General features: G+C 58.4%; 1 protein-coding gene across 1 annotated transcript in view; it reads right to left on the reverse strand.

Annotated features, from left to right (window-relative positions):
- LOC148809075 (uncharacterized) overlaps window positions 1–12,236 on the reverse strand; it is a gene marked incomplete at its 5' end in the record, with an annotated part of 40,835 nt that overhangs the window by 18,819 nt on the left and 9,780 nt on the right. The window contains 18 exons of the mRNA XM_088909322.1: window positions 579–791; window positions 1,841–2,053; window positions 2,136–2,384; window positions 3,249–3,401; window positions 3,479–3,583; window positions 4,812–5,018; window positions 5,109–5,253; window positions 5,338–5,550; window positions 6,168–6,339; window positions 6,900–7,023; window positions 9,625–9,762; window positions 10,116–10,322; window positions 10,413–10,544; window positions 10,639–10,747; window positions 11,063–11,223; window positions 11,477–11,546; window positions 11,632–11,753; window positions 11,841–12,040. Coding sequence (XP_088765448.1) covers window positions 579–791; window positions 1,841–2,053; window positions 2,136–2,384; window positions 3,249–3,401; window positions 3,479–3,583; window positions 4,812–5,018; window positions 5,109–5,253; window positions 5,338–5,550; window positions 6,168–6,339; window positions 6,900–7,023; window positions 9,625–9,762; window positions 10,116–10,322; window positions 10,413–10,544; window positions 10,639–10,747; window positions 11,063–11,223; window positions 11,477–11,546; window positions 11,632–11,753; window positions 11,841–12,040 — 2,933 coding nt within the window. The remainder of the gene's footprint in view (window positions 1–578; window positions 792–1,840; window positions 2,054–2,135; window positions 2,385–3,248; window positions 3,402–3,478; window positions 3,584–4,811; window positions 5,019–5,108; window positions 5,254–5,337; window positions 5,551–6,167; window positions 6,340–6,899; window positions 7,024–9,624; window positions 9,763–10,115; window positions 10,323–10,412; window positions 10,545–10,638; window positions 10,748–11,062; window positions 11,224–11,476; window positions 11,547–11,631; window positions 11,754–11,840; window positions 12,041–12,236) is intronic.

Raw genomic sequence — 12,236 nt, forward strand, 5'->3', positions numbered from 1 at the left:
CTCTGTACCTGTTTGTTGATCTCTCTCTCCTCTCTCTGCACCTGTGTGCTGATCGCTCTCTCCTCTCTCTGCACCTGTGTGCTGATCTCTCTCCTCTCTCTGTACCTGTGTGCTGATCTCTCTCTCCTCTCTCTGCACCTGTGTGCTGATTGCTCTCCTCTCTCTGCACCTGTGTGCTGATCTCTCTCCTCTCTGCACCTGTGTGCTGATCGCTCTCCTCTCTCTGTACCTGTTTGTTGATCTCTCTCTCCTCTCTCTGCACCTGTGTGCTGATCGCTCTCTCCTCTCTCTGCACCTGTGTGCTGATCTCTCTCCTCTCTCTGTACCTGTGTGCTGATCTCTCTCTCCTCTCTCTGCACCTGTGTGCTGATTGCTCTCCTCTCTCTGTACCTGTGTGCTGATCTCTCTCTCCTCTCTCTGCACCTGTGTGCTGATCGCTCTCCTCTCTCTGCACTTGTGTGCTGATCTCTCTCCTCTCTCTGCACCTGTGTGCTGATTGCTCTCCTCTCTCTGTACCTGTGTGCTGATCTCTCTCCACTCTCTGCACCTGTGTGCTGATTGCTCTCCTCTCTCTGTACCTGTTTGTTGAGTGCTCTCCTCTTCTCCTCAGCGCTGTCCTCCTTGCGGCTGACCTCCCTTTCACACTGCGCCCTCAGGGCCTGCAGCGTGACCTCCAGCCTGAGCCTCGCGTCCTCTGCCTGCCCCAGCTCCTCCTCCAGGTCCTGGACCTGGGCCCGCAGGGACTGGGCCTCTGCCTCCAGGGCCCGGTTACTGCGCTCCAGCTCGTGCACCTGAGACAGAGGAGGGGCTCAGTCCAGACTCGGTGACAGCATCTGTCCGGCCCTGCTGTTTGTTTCTGACCTGTATTAAGTTCACGTTGAGTCTTTTGTTTTTTATGGTTGTGTATGGTGATGCCAAAGATGAATTTCCATCCCGCTGCACGCTTTTGGATGGACAATAACAATAATAAATACCACACCACCCTTTACCCCAGGTATCGACCCATTTCTCTGCTGGACTCACACAGACTCTCAGACTCACAGGCACACACACTGACACACAGACACACTGACACACTGACACACACACAGACACACAGACACACTGACACACTGATATACTGACATATTGACATACTGACACAGTGACGCAGTGACACAGTGACACAGTGACACAGTGACACACACACACACTGACACACACACAGACACACTGATACACACACTGAGATACTGACACACAGACACACAGACACACTGACATACTGACATACTGACACACTCACACACACACAGACACAATGACACACACACTGACATACTGACACACACACACTGACACACACACAGACACACTGGCATACTGACACACTGGCATACACACTGACACACACACAGACACTGACACACACACTGACATACTGACACACAGACACACACACTGACACACACACTCTCACAGACACACTGACATACTGACACACACACACACTGACACACACACACAGACATACTGACACTGACACAGTGACACACACACGCACACAGACACACAGACACACACACTGACACAGTGACACACACACACACACAGTGACACACACAGTGACACAGTGCACACACACACACACACACACACACAGTGACACACACAGTGACACACACACACACACACACACACACACACAGTGACACACACACTGACACAGTGACTGACACAGTGACTGACACACACACTGACACAGTGACACACACACACACACAGTGACACACACACTGACACAGTGACTGACACACACACACACACACACACACACACACACACACAGACGGGCTCTCACGTTCTTGCCCACTCCGTCCTGCGAGGCCAGCAGCTGCTCCATGTCGGCCCTGAGCTGCCGGGTGACCCTCTCCAGCTCACTCCTGTCCTGCAGCGCGTCCTGCAGCTCGCGGCCCAGCGCCAGCAGCCTGGTGTCCAGCTCCCGGCTGTGGGCCTCGGCGCGGTCGCGCTCCTCCGCCAGCCGCGCGCTGCCCGCCTTCTCCTCTGCCAGGCTCTGGGGGGTGAGGGGCGAGTGAGAGCCCTGCCCGCGGCCCGCTGCCCGCTGCCCGCTGCCCGCGGCCCGCGGCCCCCCTCACCGTGTCGAACTTCCTCTGCCTCTTCTCCAGGCCGGAGCAGTGCTGGCGCAGCTGCTGCAGGTCCAGCGCCAGGTCCTCCGCCTCGGCCTGCAGCCGCGCCCGCTGGCGCTCCGCCCGCTGGCGGCCCTCCTCCGCCTGGCCCAGCCGGCCGGCCAGCGCCTCCAGCTCCCGCTGCACGCCGCGCCGCGCCTCCGCGCCCGCCTCCAGCGCCGCGCCCGCCTCCTCCTGCTGCCTGCGGGCCTCTGACAGCTGGGCAGGGAGAGGCTGGACAGTGACTGGACACGGGCTGGACAGGTCTGGACACGGGCTGGACAGGGGCTGGACAGTGACTGAACACGGGCTGGACAGGGGCTGAACACGGGCTGGACAGGGCTGGACAGGGCTGGACACGGGGTGGACACGGGCTGGACATGGGCTGGACAGGGGCTGGATCATGACTGGACAGGGGCTGGACACGGGCTGGACAGTGACTGGGCCCAGACTGGACAGTGACTGGACACGGGCTGGACAGTGCTGGACAGGGGCTGGATCATGACTGGACCTGGACTGGACAGTGACTGGACAGGGGCTGGACACGGGCTGGATCATGACTGGACAGGGGCTGGACACGGGCTGGACAGTGACTGGACACGGGCTGGACAGGGGCTGGATCATGACTGGACAGAAGCTGGACAATGACTGGACAATGACTGGATCATGACTGGACACAGACTGGACAGTGACTGGACATGGGCTGGACATGGACTGGATCATGACTGGGCAGAAGCTGGACAATGACTGGACAGTGACTGGACACGGGCCGGACAATGACTGGATCATGACCGGACACAGACTGGACAGTGACTGGACATGGGCTGGACATGGACTGGATCATGACTGGGCAGTGACTGGACAGAAGCTGGACAATGACTGGTCAGTGACTGGACACAGGCTGGACAATGACTGGATCATGACTGGACACAGAATGGACAGTGACTGGACAGGGGCTGGACATGGACTGGATCATGACTGGACAGTGACTGGACAGCAGCTGGACAATGACTGGACGCTGGCTGGTCGCTGGTGTCTGCAGCAGAGCTGAGAGAGCGAGCGGAGAGGACGCCGGTACTGTACCTGCTGGGACAGCGTCTGCACCTGCTTGTTCAGCTCCTTCCTCCTCTCCTCCTCCTCCTCCAGCCTCTCCAGCAGCCCGGCCTTCTCGTCCTCCAGAGCTCGCACCCGCGTCCCCAGAGCCAGCTTCTGGCGGCTCTCGTCCTGGAGGAGGTCCTGGGGGGCAGCCCGTGCGTCAGACTGGGGCGTGGCGGTTGGGCCGGCGGCGGCGGAGGCGGAGGGGCCGGCCGTACCTGGGCGTCGTGCAGCTGCGTCTGCAGGCTGGCCACCTCCTTCCCCAGAGCTTCAGCCTTCACCTCAGCCGAGGCCAGGGAGGAGGACAGGGACTCCAGCTCCGCCTGCGGACGGGGGGCGCAGGGGGTCAAACTCCAGAGCCGAGCCGAGCGACGCAGAGCCGAGACGCGTTACTGAAGGCAGACTCAGATTCACTTTCAGATTCAGATTCAAAATCAAAACAAAATTCAAATAAAAAATTCAAATTCAGATTCAGATTCAGAATCAAAATCAGATTCGGATTCAAAATCAAATTCGGATTCAATCAAAATCAGATTCAGATTCAGATTCAGATTCAGATTCAATTAAAAAAAATCCAATTAAAAAAATTCCAACCCAAATTCAAAGTTAAATTCTAGGGCCTTACTGGCGGGGCTCTTGCCTTACAGAGGTGTCAAAGCAGACGCACAACATGGACCGTGCCGTCAGGGTCAGACAGCTCCGGCTGCTCCGGTCTGTACCGCGCTTGGGAAATTCGTTTCACAACCTATCAATCCTGATAGAGATATTGATCAGTGTTGATCAGGAGCTCCTCTGCTGGCTCAGTGATAGCTATATTGATCAGTGTTGATCAGAAGCTCCTCTGCTGGCTCACTGATAGAGATATTGATCAGTGTTGGGCAGGAGCTCCTCTGCTGGCTCACTGATAGAGATATTGATCAGTGTTGATCAGGAGCTCCTCTGCTGGCTCAGTGATAGCTATATTGATCAGTGTTGATCAGAAGCTCCTCTGCTGGCTCACTGATAGAGATATTGATCAGTGTTGGGCAGGAGCTCCTCTGCTGGCTCACTGATAGAGATATTGATCAGTGTTGATCAGAAGCTCCTCTGCTGGCTCACTGATAGAGATATTGATCAGTGATGGGCAGGAGCTCCTCTGCTGGCTCACTGATAGAGATATTGATCAGTGTTGGGCAGGAGCTCCTCTGCTGGCTCACTGATAGAGATATTGATCAGTGTTGATCAGGAGCTCCTCTGCTGGCTCAGTGATAGCTATATTGATCAGTGTTGATCAGAAGCTCCTCTGCTGGCTCACTGATAGAGATATTGATCAGTGTTGGGCAGGAGCTCCTCTGCTGGCTCACTGATAGAGATATTGATCAGTGTTGATCAGAAGCTCCTCTGCTGGCTCACTGATAGAGATATTGATCAGTGTTGATCAGAAGCTCCTCTGCTGGCTCACTGATAGAGATATTGATCAGTGATGGGCAGGAGCTCCTCTGCTGGCTCGCTGACACAGATATTGATCAGGCTGGCCCGAGTGAAGACTCCTGTGTCGTTGTTCTCCAGTACCTGCAGTCGAGTCGCTCTCTCCTCTCTCTCCTCGCGCTCGCGCTCGGTCTGCGTCAGGCGGCTGTGGGCCTCCTGCAGCTGCGTCTCCGCTCGCTTCCTGCGGTGCTCGCTCTCCGCCCGGCTGCTCTGCAGGCCGCGCACCTCCCCCGCCAGCTCCGCGCGCTCAGCCTCCAGCGTCTGCTTCACCTTCTCCAGCGTCTGCCGGGCCTGCGGAGGAAGCAACTCTCTCGACCCGTTTCTCTGCGCAATGCCGACTCTAAAGCCTGGTCACATTCCGCTCTCGACAGGCGGCCTCACCCTCCTGCTGCTGTCCAGCTGCTCCTGCAGGGCCTCCAGGGCGGCGCTGTGCCTGGCCCGCAGCTCCGCCAGCTGGGCCTCGTGGCCGCGGGTCTCCTCCTCCAGACAGCGCTTCAGCTCGCCCAGCTCGGCCTCGCGCTTCGACCTGCCAGCAGAGGGGGGGGCGTGAGTGCGGACTCCCGCAGGCCGGCCAGCGGCCCAGCGGATGTGCGCTCGGACTCAGACTGACCGCAGCTCCTGCTGGGCGGCGGTGGTGTCCAGCGTGTCCTCCAGCTCCGTCCTCAGGGCCTCCAGCTCCTCGCTCAGGTCCCTTCTCTGTCTCTCCGCCTTGTCCCGTGCGCTGCGCTCCGCCTCCATGTCCTCCTGCAGCTCGGCCACCTGGGACTGCGTCTCCCGCAGGGCCCGCTGCACCTCCGTGCGACGTCCTGACTCATCCTCCAGCCTGCAGACCCAGTGAGACAGACACACGTCCACATGCTAGTCTGTATGCTCACTCTGTGTGTGAGGAGTGTCTCTGGGGTCTGTATTAGGGTCTGTATTAATCTCTGTGTGTGAGGAGTGTCTCTGGGGTCTGTATTAGGGTCTGTATTGATCTCTGTGTGTGAGGAGTGTCTCTGGGGTCTGTATTAGGGTCTGTATTAATCTCTGTGTGTGAGGAGTGTCTCAGGGGTCTGTATTAGGGTCTGTATTGATCTCTGTGTGTGAGGAGTGTCTCTGGGGTCTGTATGAGGGTCTGTATTGATCTCTGTGTGTAAGGAGTGTCTCAGGGGTCTGTATTAGGGTCTGTATTGATCTCTGGGTGTGAGGAGTGTCTCTGGGGTCTCTATTAGGGTCTGTATTGATCTCTGTGTGTGAGGAGTGTCTCAGGGGTCTGTATGAGGGTCTGTATTGATCTCTGGGTGTGAGCAGTGTCTCTGGGGTCTGTATTAGGGTCTGTATTGATCTCTGGGTGTGAGCAGTGTCTCTGGGGTCTGTATTAGGGTCTGTATTGATCTCTGTGTGTGAGGAGTGTCTCTGGGGTCTGTGTGAGGGTCTGTAGAGACCTGTGGACGCTCTCACCGGGTGTTGAGGGCCTGTATGTCAGTGTCTCGGCGGCTCAGTGTGTCTCTCAGCTCCTCGGTGACCTGCCCCAGCTCAGCCAGCTGGTCCTGCAGTTCGGCCAGCTCCCCCTCCACGCGGCGGCGGGTCTTGTCCTGCTCCTGGCGGCCCTGCTCCTCGCGCTTCAGGCGCTCTGCGGGACAGGCACATGGTCGCTCCCATGCTGCCCTGCTCGAACCCGGAGCCCAGCCCTTCCCAGCCCTCACCAGCTCGAACCCAGAGCCCAGCCGTGCTCGAACCCGGAGCCCAGCCCTGCCCAGCCCTCACCAGCTCGAACCCAGAGCCCAGCCATGCTCGAACCCGGAGCCCAGCCCTCACCTGCTCGAACCCAGAGCCCAGGCCTGCCCAGCCCTCACCTGCTCGAACCCAGAGCCCAGCTCTGCTTGAACCCAGAGCCCAGCCCTGCCCAGCCCTCACCTGCTCGAACCCAGAGCCCAGCCCTGCTTGAACCCAGAGCCCAGCCCTGCCCAGCCCTCACCAGCTCGAACCCAGAGCCCAGCCCTGCTCGAACCCAGAGCCCAGCCCTGCTTGAACCCAGAGCCCAGCCCTGCCCAGCCCTCACCAGCTCGAACCCGGAGCCCAGCCCTGCCCAGCCCTCACCTGCTTGAACCCAGAGCCCAGCCCCGCCCTGCTCAGCCCTCCCCTCCTCGAACCCGGAGCTGCAGGCCCAGCCCTCCACGTGGCCAGACTCACCCTCCATGTCCGCGATCACAGCCTCCTGCCTGTTCCTCAGCTTGGTCAGAGTCTTCACCTTCTCCTCCTCCTCCCCCAGCCGGGCGGAGACCTCACCGAGCCTGTCCTCCACCTGCTTCTTCTCCTGCAGAGAGAGAGAGGGGTGAACACCACACACTGACTCACTGTCTGTTCCTCAGGCTGGGACAGGAGATCACACACTGTATTATTATTATTGAGAGACAGGCTCACTGTTCCTCAGGCTGGGACAGGAGATCACACACTGTATTATTATTATTGAGAGACAGGCTCACTGTTCCTCAGGCTGGGACAGGAGATCACACACTGTATTATTATTGAGAGACAGGCTCACTGTCTGTTCCTCAGGCTGGGACAGGAGATCACACACTGTATTATTATTATTGAGAGACAGGCTCACTGTCTGTTCCTCAGGCTGGGACAGGAGATCACACACTGTATTATTATTATTGAGAGACAGGCTCACTGTCTAATCCCAGAGTATCTGTCACAGTGCAGTAGGAAGTGCACCTCTGTCTCTATTTCTCCCCACTGATAGTGAGAGCACAGCCTGTCCTCTCTGGACAGTCAGGTCTGCCTGTGTCCAGTTTCTCTGGCCAGGCTGTGGTCACTGAGCCTGTCCTCTCTGGACAGTCAGGTCTGTCTGTGTCCAGTTTCTCTGGCCAGGCTGTGGTCACTGAGCCTGTCCTCTCTGGATAGTCAGGTCTGCCTGTGTCCAGTTTCTCTGGCCAGGCTGTGGTCACCGAGCCTGTCCTCTCTGGACAGTCAGGTCTGTCTGTGTCCAGTTTCTCTGGCCAGGCTGTGGTCACTGAGCCTGTCCTCTCTTGACAGTCAGGTCTGTCTGTGTCCAGTTTCTCTGGCCAGGCTGTGGTCACTGAGCCTGTCCTCTCTGGACAGTCAGGTCTGTCTGTGTTCAGTTTCTCTGGCCAGGCTGTGGTCACTGAGCCTGTCCTCTCTGGACAGTCAGGTCTGTCTGTGTCCAGTTTCTCTGGCCAGGCTGTGGTCACTGAGCCTGTCCTCTCTGGACAGTCAGGTCTGCCTGTGTCCAGTTTCTCTGGCCAGGCTGTGGTCACTGAGCCTGTACTTCGTCAGGGTCTGTTTCTGTTTGCTGTTTCTTATCTTGGTCAAACATTCGGCTAGTGTGTATTGTCTGTTTAGAGTTGTGTAGTATTCCAGTGTGTGTTGTGTTTGTGCGTCCCAGTGTGTGAGATATTGCTGTTTGATTTGTGCTGTGATGTGGTGGAGTCTGAGTTGTGGTGCTCTAGCAGTGCTGTCCTGAAGCTGGTTGTGTGTTGTGTGTATTGTGCTGTGATGTGCTTGAGTCTGAGTTGTGGTGCTCTAGCAGTGCTGTCCTGAAGCTGGTTGTGTGTTGTGTGTATTGTGCTGTGATGTGCTTGAGTCTGAGTTGTGGTGCTCTAGCAGTGCTGTCCTGATGCTGGTTGTGTGTTGTGTGTGTTGTGCTGTGATGTGGTGGAGTCTGGGTTGTGGTGCTCTAGCAGTGCTGTCCTGAAGCTGGTTGTGTGTTGTGTGTATTGTGCTGTGATGTGCTTGAGTCTGAGTTGTGGTGCTCTAGCAGTGCTGTCCTGATGCTGGTTGTGTGTTGTGTGTGTTGTGCTGTGATGTGGTGGAGTCTGGGTTGTGGTGCTCTAGCAGTGCTGTCCTGATGCTGGTTGTGTGTTGTGTGTATTGTGCTGTGATGTGGTGGAGTCTGGGTTGTGGTGCTCTAGCAGTGCTGTCCTGAGGCTGGTTGTGTGTTGTGTGTATTGTGCTGTGATGTGCTTGAGTCTGGGTTGTGGTGCTCTAGCAGTGCTGTCCTGATGCTGGTTGTGTGTTGTGTGTATTGTGCTGTGATGTGCTTGAGTCTGGGTTGTGGTGCTCTAGCAGTGCTGTCCTGAGGCTGGTTGTGTGTTGTGTGTATTGTGCTGTGATGTGGTGGAGTCTGAGTTGTGGTGCTCTAGCAGTGCTGTCCTGATGCTGGTTGTGTGTTGTGTGTGTTGTGCTGTGATGTGGTGGAGTCTGGGTTGTGGTGCTCTAGCAGTGCTGTCCTGATGCTGGTTGTGTGTTGTGTGCATTGTGCTGTGATGTGGTGGAGTCTGGGTTGTGGTGCTCTAGCAGTGCTGTCCTGAGGCTGGTTGTGTGTTGTGTGTATTGTGCTGTGATGTGCTTGAGTCTGGGTTGTGGTGCTCTAGCAGTGCTGTCCTGATGCTGGTTGTGTGTTGTGTGTATTGTGCTGTGATGTGCTTGAGTCTGGGTTGTGGTGCTCTAGCAGTGCTGTCCTGAGGCTGGTTGTGTGCTGTGTGTATTGTGCTGTGATGTGGTGGAGTCTGAGTTGTGGTGCTCTAGCAGTGCTGTCCTGAGGCTGGTTGTGTGTTGTGTGTGTTGTGCTGTGATGTGCTTGAGTCTGAGTTGTGGTGCTCTAGCAGTGCTGTCCTGAGGCTGGTTGTGTGTTGTGTGTATTGTGCTGTGATGTGCTTGAGTCTGGGTTGTGGTGCTCTAGCAGTGCTGTCCTGAGGCTGGCTGGTGTCGGTGTGGCTCAGGTCAGTGAGCCTCAGGACCAGCTGGCTCAGGGGCTCTGTTTTGGGCTCAGCTCTCGGCTCAGCAGGGCTTTGTGGTGGCAGGAACTCTGGTCGCTGTTTTTTAGGTGTAGCCAATACTTCAATATTCTCTTCTGTACTAACCCCTCTCCCTCCTCTCTCCTCTCTCTCACCTTGCTCAGTCTGTCCCTCTGGTCCTGCAGTGTCACAGTTTCTGTCTCCAGGCTCTTCATCCTGGACTCCAGTGAAACCTTGTCCAGCTGGAGGCGCTGGCGAGCCGCCTCCTCCTCCTCCAGCTGCTCCTCCAGGTCCTGAAAGAGAGAGGAGAGAGAGGAGAGCTGCATACTGCTCCCATGGCGGTGAACCTCTTGTGCACACGAGCACCTTCAATCAGCTCTCTGTCCTTTATCTGTAGAAAGAAGCAATTCTGAGCAGGGCTCTACACAGGAAGGGGATGGGCTCTACACAGGAAGGGGATGGGCTCTACACAGGAAGGGGAGGGGCTCTACACAGGAAAGGGAGGGGCTGTACGCAGGAAGGGGAGGGGCTCTATACAGGAAGGGGAGGGGCTCTACACAGGAAGGCGAGGGGCTCTACACAGGAAAGGGAGGGGCTGTACGCAGGAAGGGGAGGGGCTCTAGCCCTAGTCCCCCCACTCGCTGACCTGCACGTGCTGCTGCAGCCTCTTCCTCTCGCTGGCCAGCTGGGCGCCCCGCTCCTCCTCCTCCTCCAGGCGCGTCTCCAGCTCGCTCAGCACCTCCTCCAGCTCCTGCTTCCTCGCCGACAGCCTCACCCTCATCTCCTCGGCCTCGGCGAAGAGCTCGGTCTCGGCCTGCAGCTGCTCCGCCAGCACGGCCTTCTCCTCCTGCACCTGTGGCCCGAGAGGGGGAGCTGAGGCTCGGGCACACAGGCTGTGGGGGTACACTCTGGGGTGCACTCTCCAGACTGCGGGGCTCAGTACCTGCTGGTGTTTCCTCTGCAGCTCGGAGAATTCCTGCTCCAGCCTGGCCTGGCTCCCCCTGGCCTTGAGCAGCTCCTCCTCTCTCGCCTGGATCTCCTCATCCTGCCTCGTCACCTGCAGCAGCGGCTTGACCTGGGAGACGGGGAGTGTCACCGGGGCAGCCGTCTCCGCGGCGACCGCGCGCTCCACCCCCCCCCCCCCGCCGTCTCCATGGCGACCTCGTTACCTTGGTGAACAGTCTCCACCACTGCCAGTTCTTCAGCTTGAGGTAGGCGGCGCAGTTCCTCTGCATCACCCTGGCGGCACTGAGCTGCTGCTGCTTCTTGACGTAGAGCCTGAGAGAGAGAGGATCTGAAGAGCACAGACCTGCCAGCACCCCAGTATCCCAGTGCCATAGTCTCCCAGTCCCCTAGCACCCCAGTACCTCAGTGCCCCAGTACCATAGTCTCCCAGTCTCCCCAGTCCCCACCGACTCCCAGACCCCCAATGCCCCAGTACCATAGTCTCTCAGTCCCCCAGATCCCCCAGCACCCCAGTACCATAGTGTCCCAGTCTTCCCAGTCCCCCCAGACTCCCAGACCCCCAGTCCCCCTGTACCCCAGTCCTCCAGTCCCCCTGTACCCCTGTACCCCTGTACCCCAGTACCCCACCTGCGGGCCAGGTAGCCCCGGGCAGCGCTCTGGAAGCGGATGATGGTGTCAGTGATCTTCAGGTCTCTCTCCTCCTCCAGGTGGCCAAGCACTCCAGCCCGGAAGAACACCTTACTCTGCCCGACCCGGAACAGGTTCCGATCCAGTTCCAGAGCCTGGATCTGCCGGATAGGGAGAGGGGGGAGAGGGGGTCAGCACTGTAGGGTGAGTGACTCCCCATTCTCCCAGTACCCCAGCCCCCAGGGTGAGAGGTGTGGCTACAGGGAGAGGGCGTGGTTGCAGGGAGAGAGGGCGGAGCTACAGGGTGAGGGCGGGGCTGCAGGGAGAGAGAGGGTGGGGTTACATGGAGAGGGCGGGGTTGCAGGGAGAGAGAGGGTGTGGCTACAGGGTGAGGGCGGGGCTGCACACACTCACCATGAGCTCGCAGGCCTGTTTCCCATCCATGAAGGTGCGCGGGATCGCGTTGGGAGTCAGGATCTCGTACCTGGGAAGGACACAGACAGGACAGGGCGATGATTCAGGCCGCAGGCCGCCAGCCAGCCAGCAGGGGGCACGCAGGCGGCCGGTACCTCTGCCGGAACTCCTGGAAGGGGATGCGGTTCGGGAAGCCCTGCCGGCAGATCCGGATCCCCTCCAGGACGCCGTTGCAGCGCAGCTGGTCCAGAACCAGGTGGGGCTCCAGCTTCCCGGCCTGGGAGAGAGGAAGGGCAGCTCTGTGAGCGCTGGGAGTGTCTCACCCCTCACCCCCCGCCCCAGCCGGCCCACCCGGCCCCCTCACTCTCTTCTCGTGGTTGGGGATGAGGCAGCGGACGAAGTTGGGGTTGGTGTTCCTCAGCGTGGCCATCAGGCGGCTCAGCGAGTCCTTGTAGAGCTGGCCCACGGTGCGGAACATGCCTCGCTTGGTCTTCAGCCCTGCGCCGAACGCCACGTCCCCCAGGCCCCCGGACGCCACCTGGTCCAGGCCCACTATCCTCTCCACTGGGGGCAAAGAGGAGCAGGGAGGGAGAGCGACAGGCAGTCAGGCTGTGACATCACCCAGTGTGACAGCATTCATTGTGACATCACCCAGTGTGATGCATCCACTGTGACATCACCCAGTGTGACATCATTCACTGTCCCATCACCCAGAGTGACATCATTCACTGTGACATCACCCAGTGTGACTCATTCACTC

This window comes from Atractosteus spatula, unplaced genomic scaffold (genome assembly GCF_055471065.1).
Source record: "Atractosteus spatula isolate fAtrSpa1 unplaced genomic scaffold, fAtrSpa1.hap1 Scaffold_172, whole genome shotgun sequence".
In the NCBI taxonomy this organism is placed as follows: Eukaryota; Metazoa; Chordata; class Actinopteri; order Semionotiformes; family Lepisosteidae; genus Atractosteus; species Atractosteus spatula.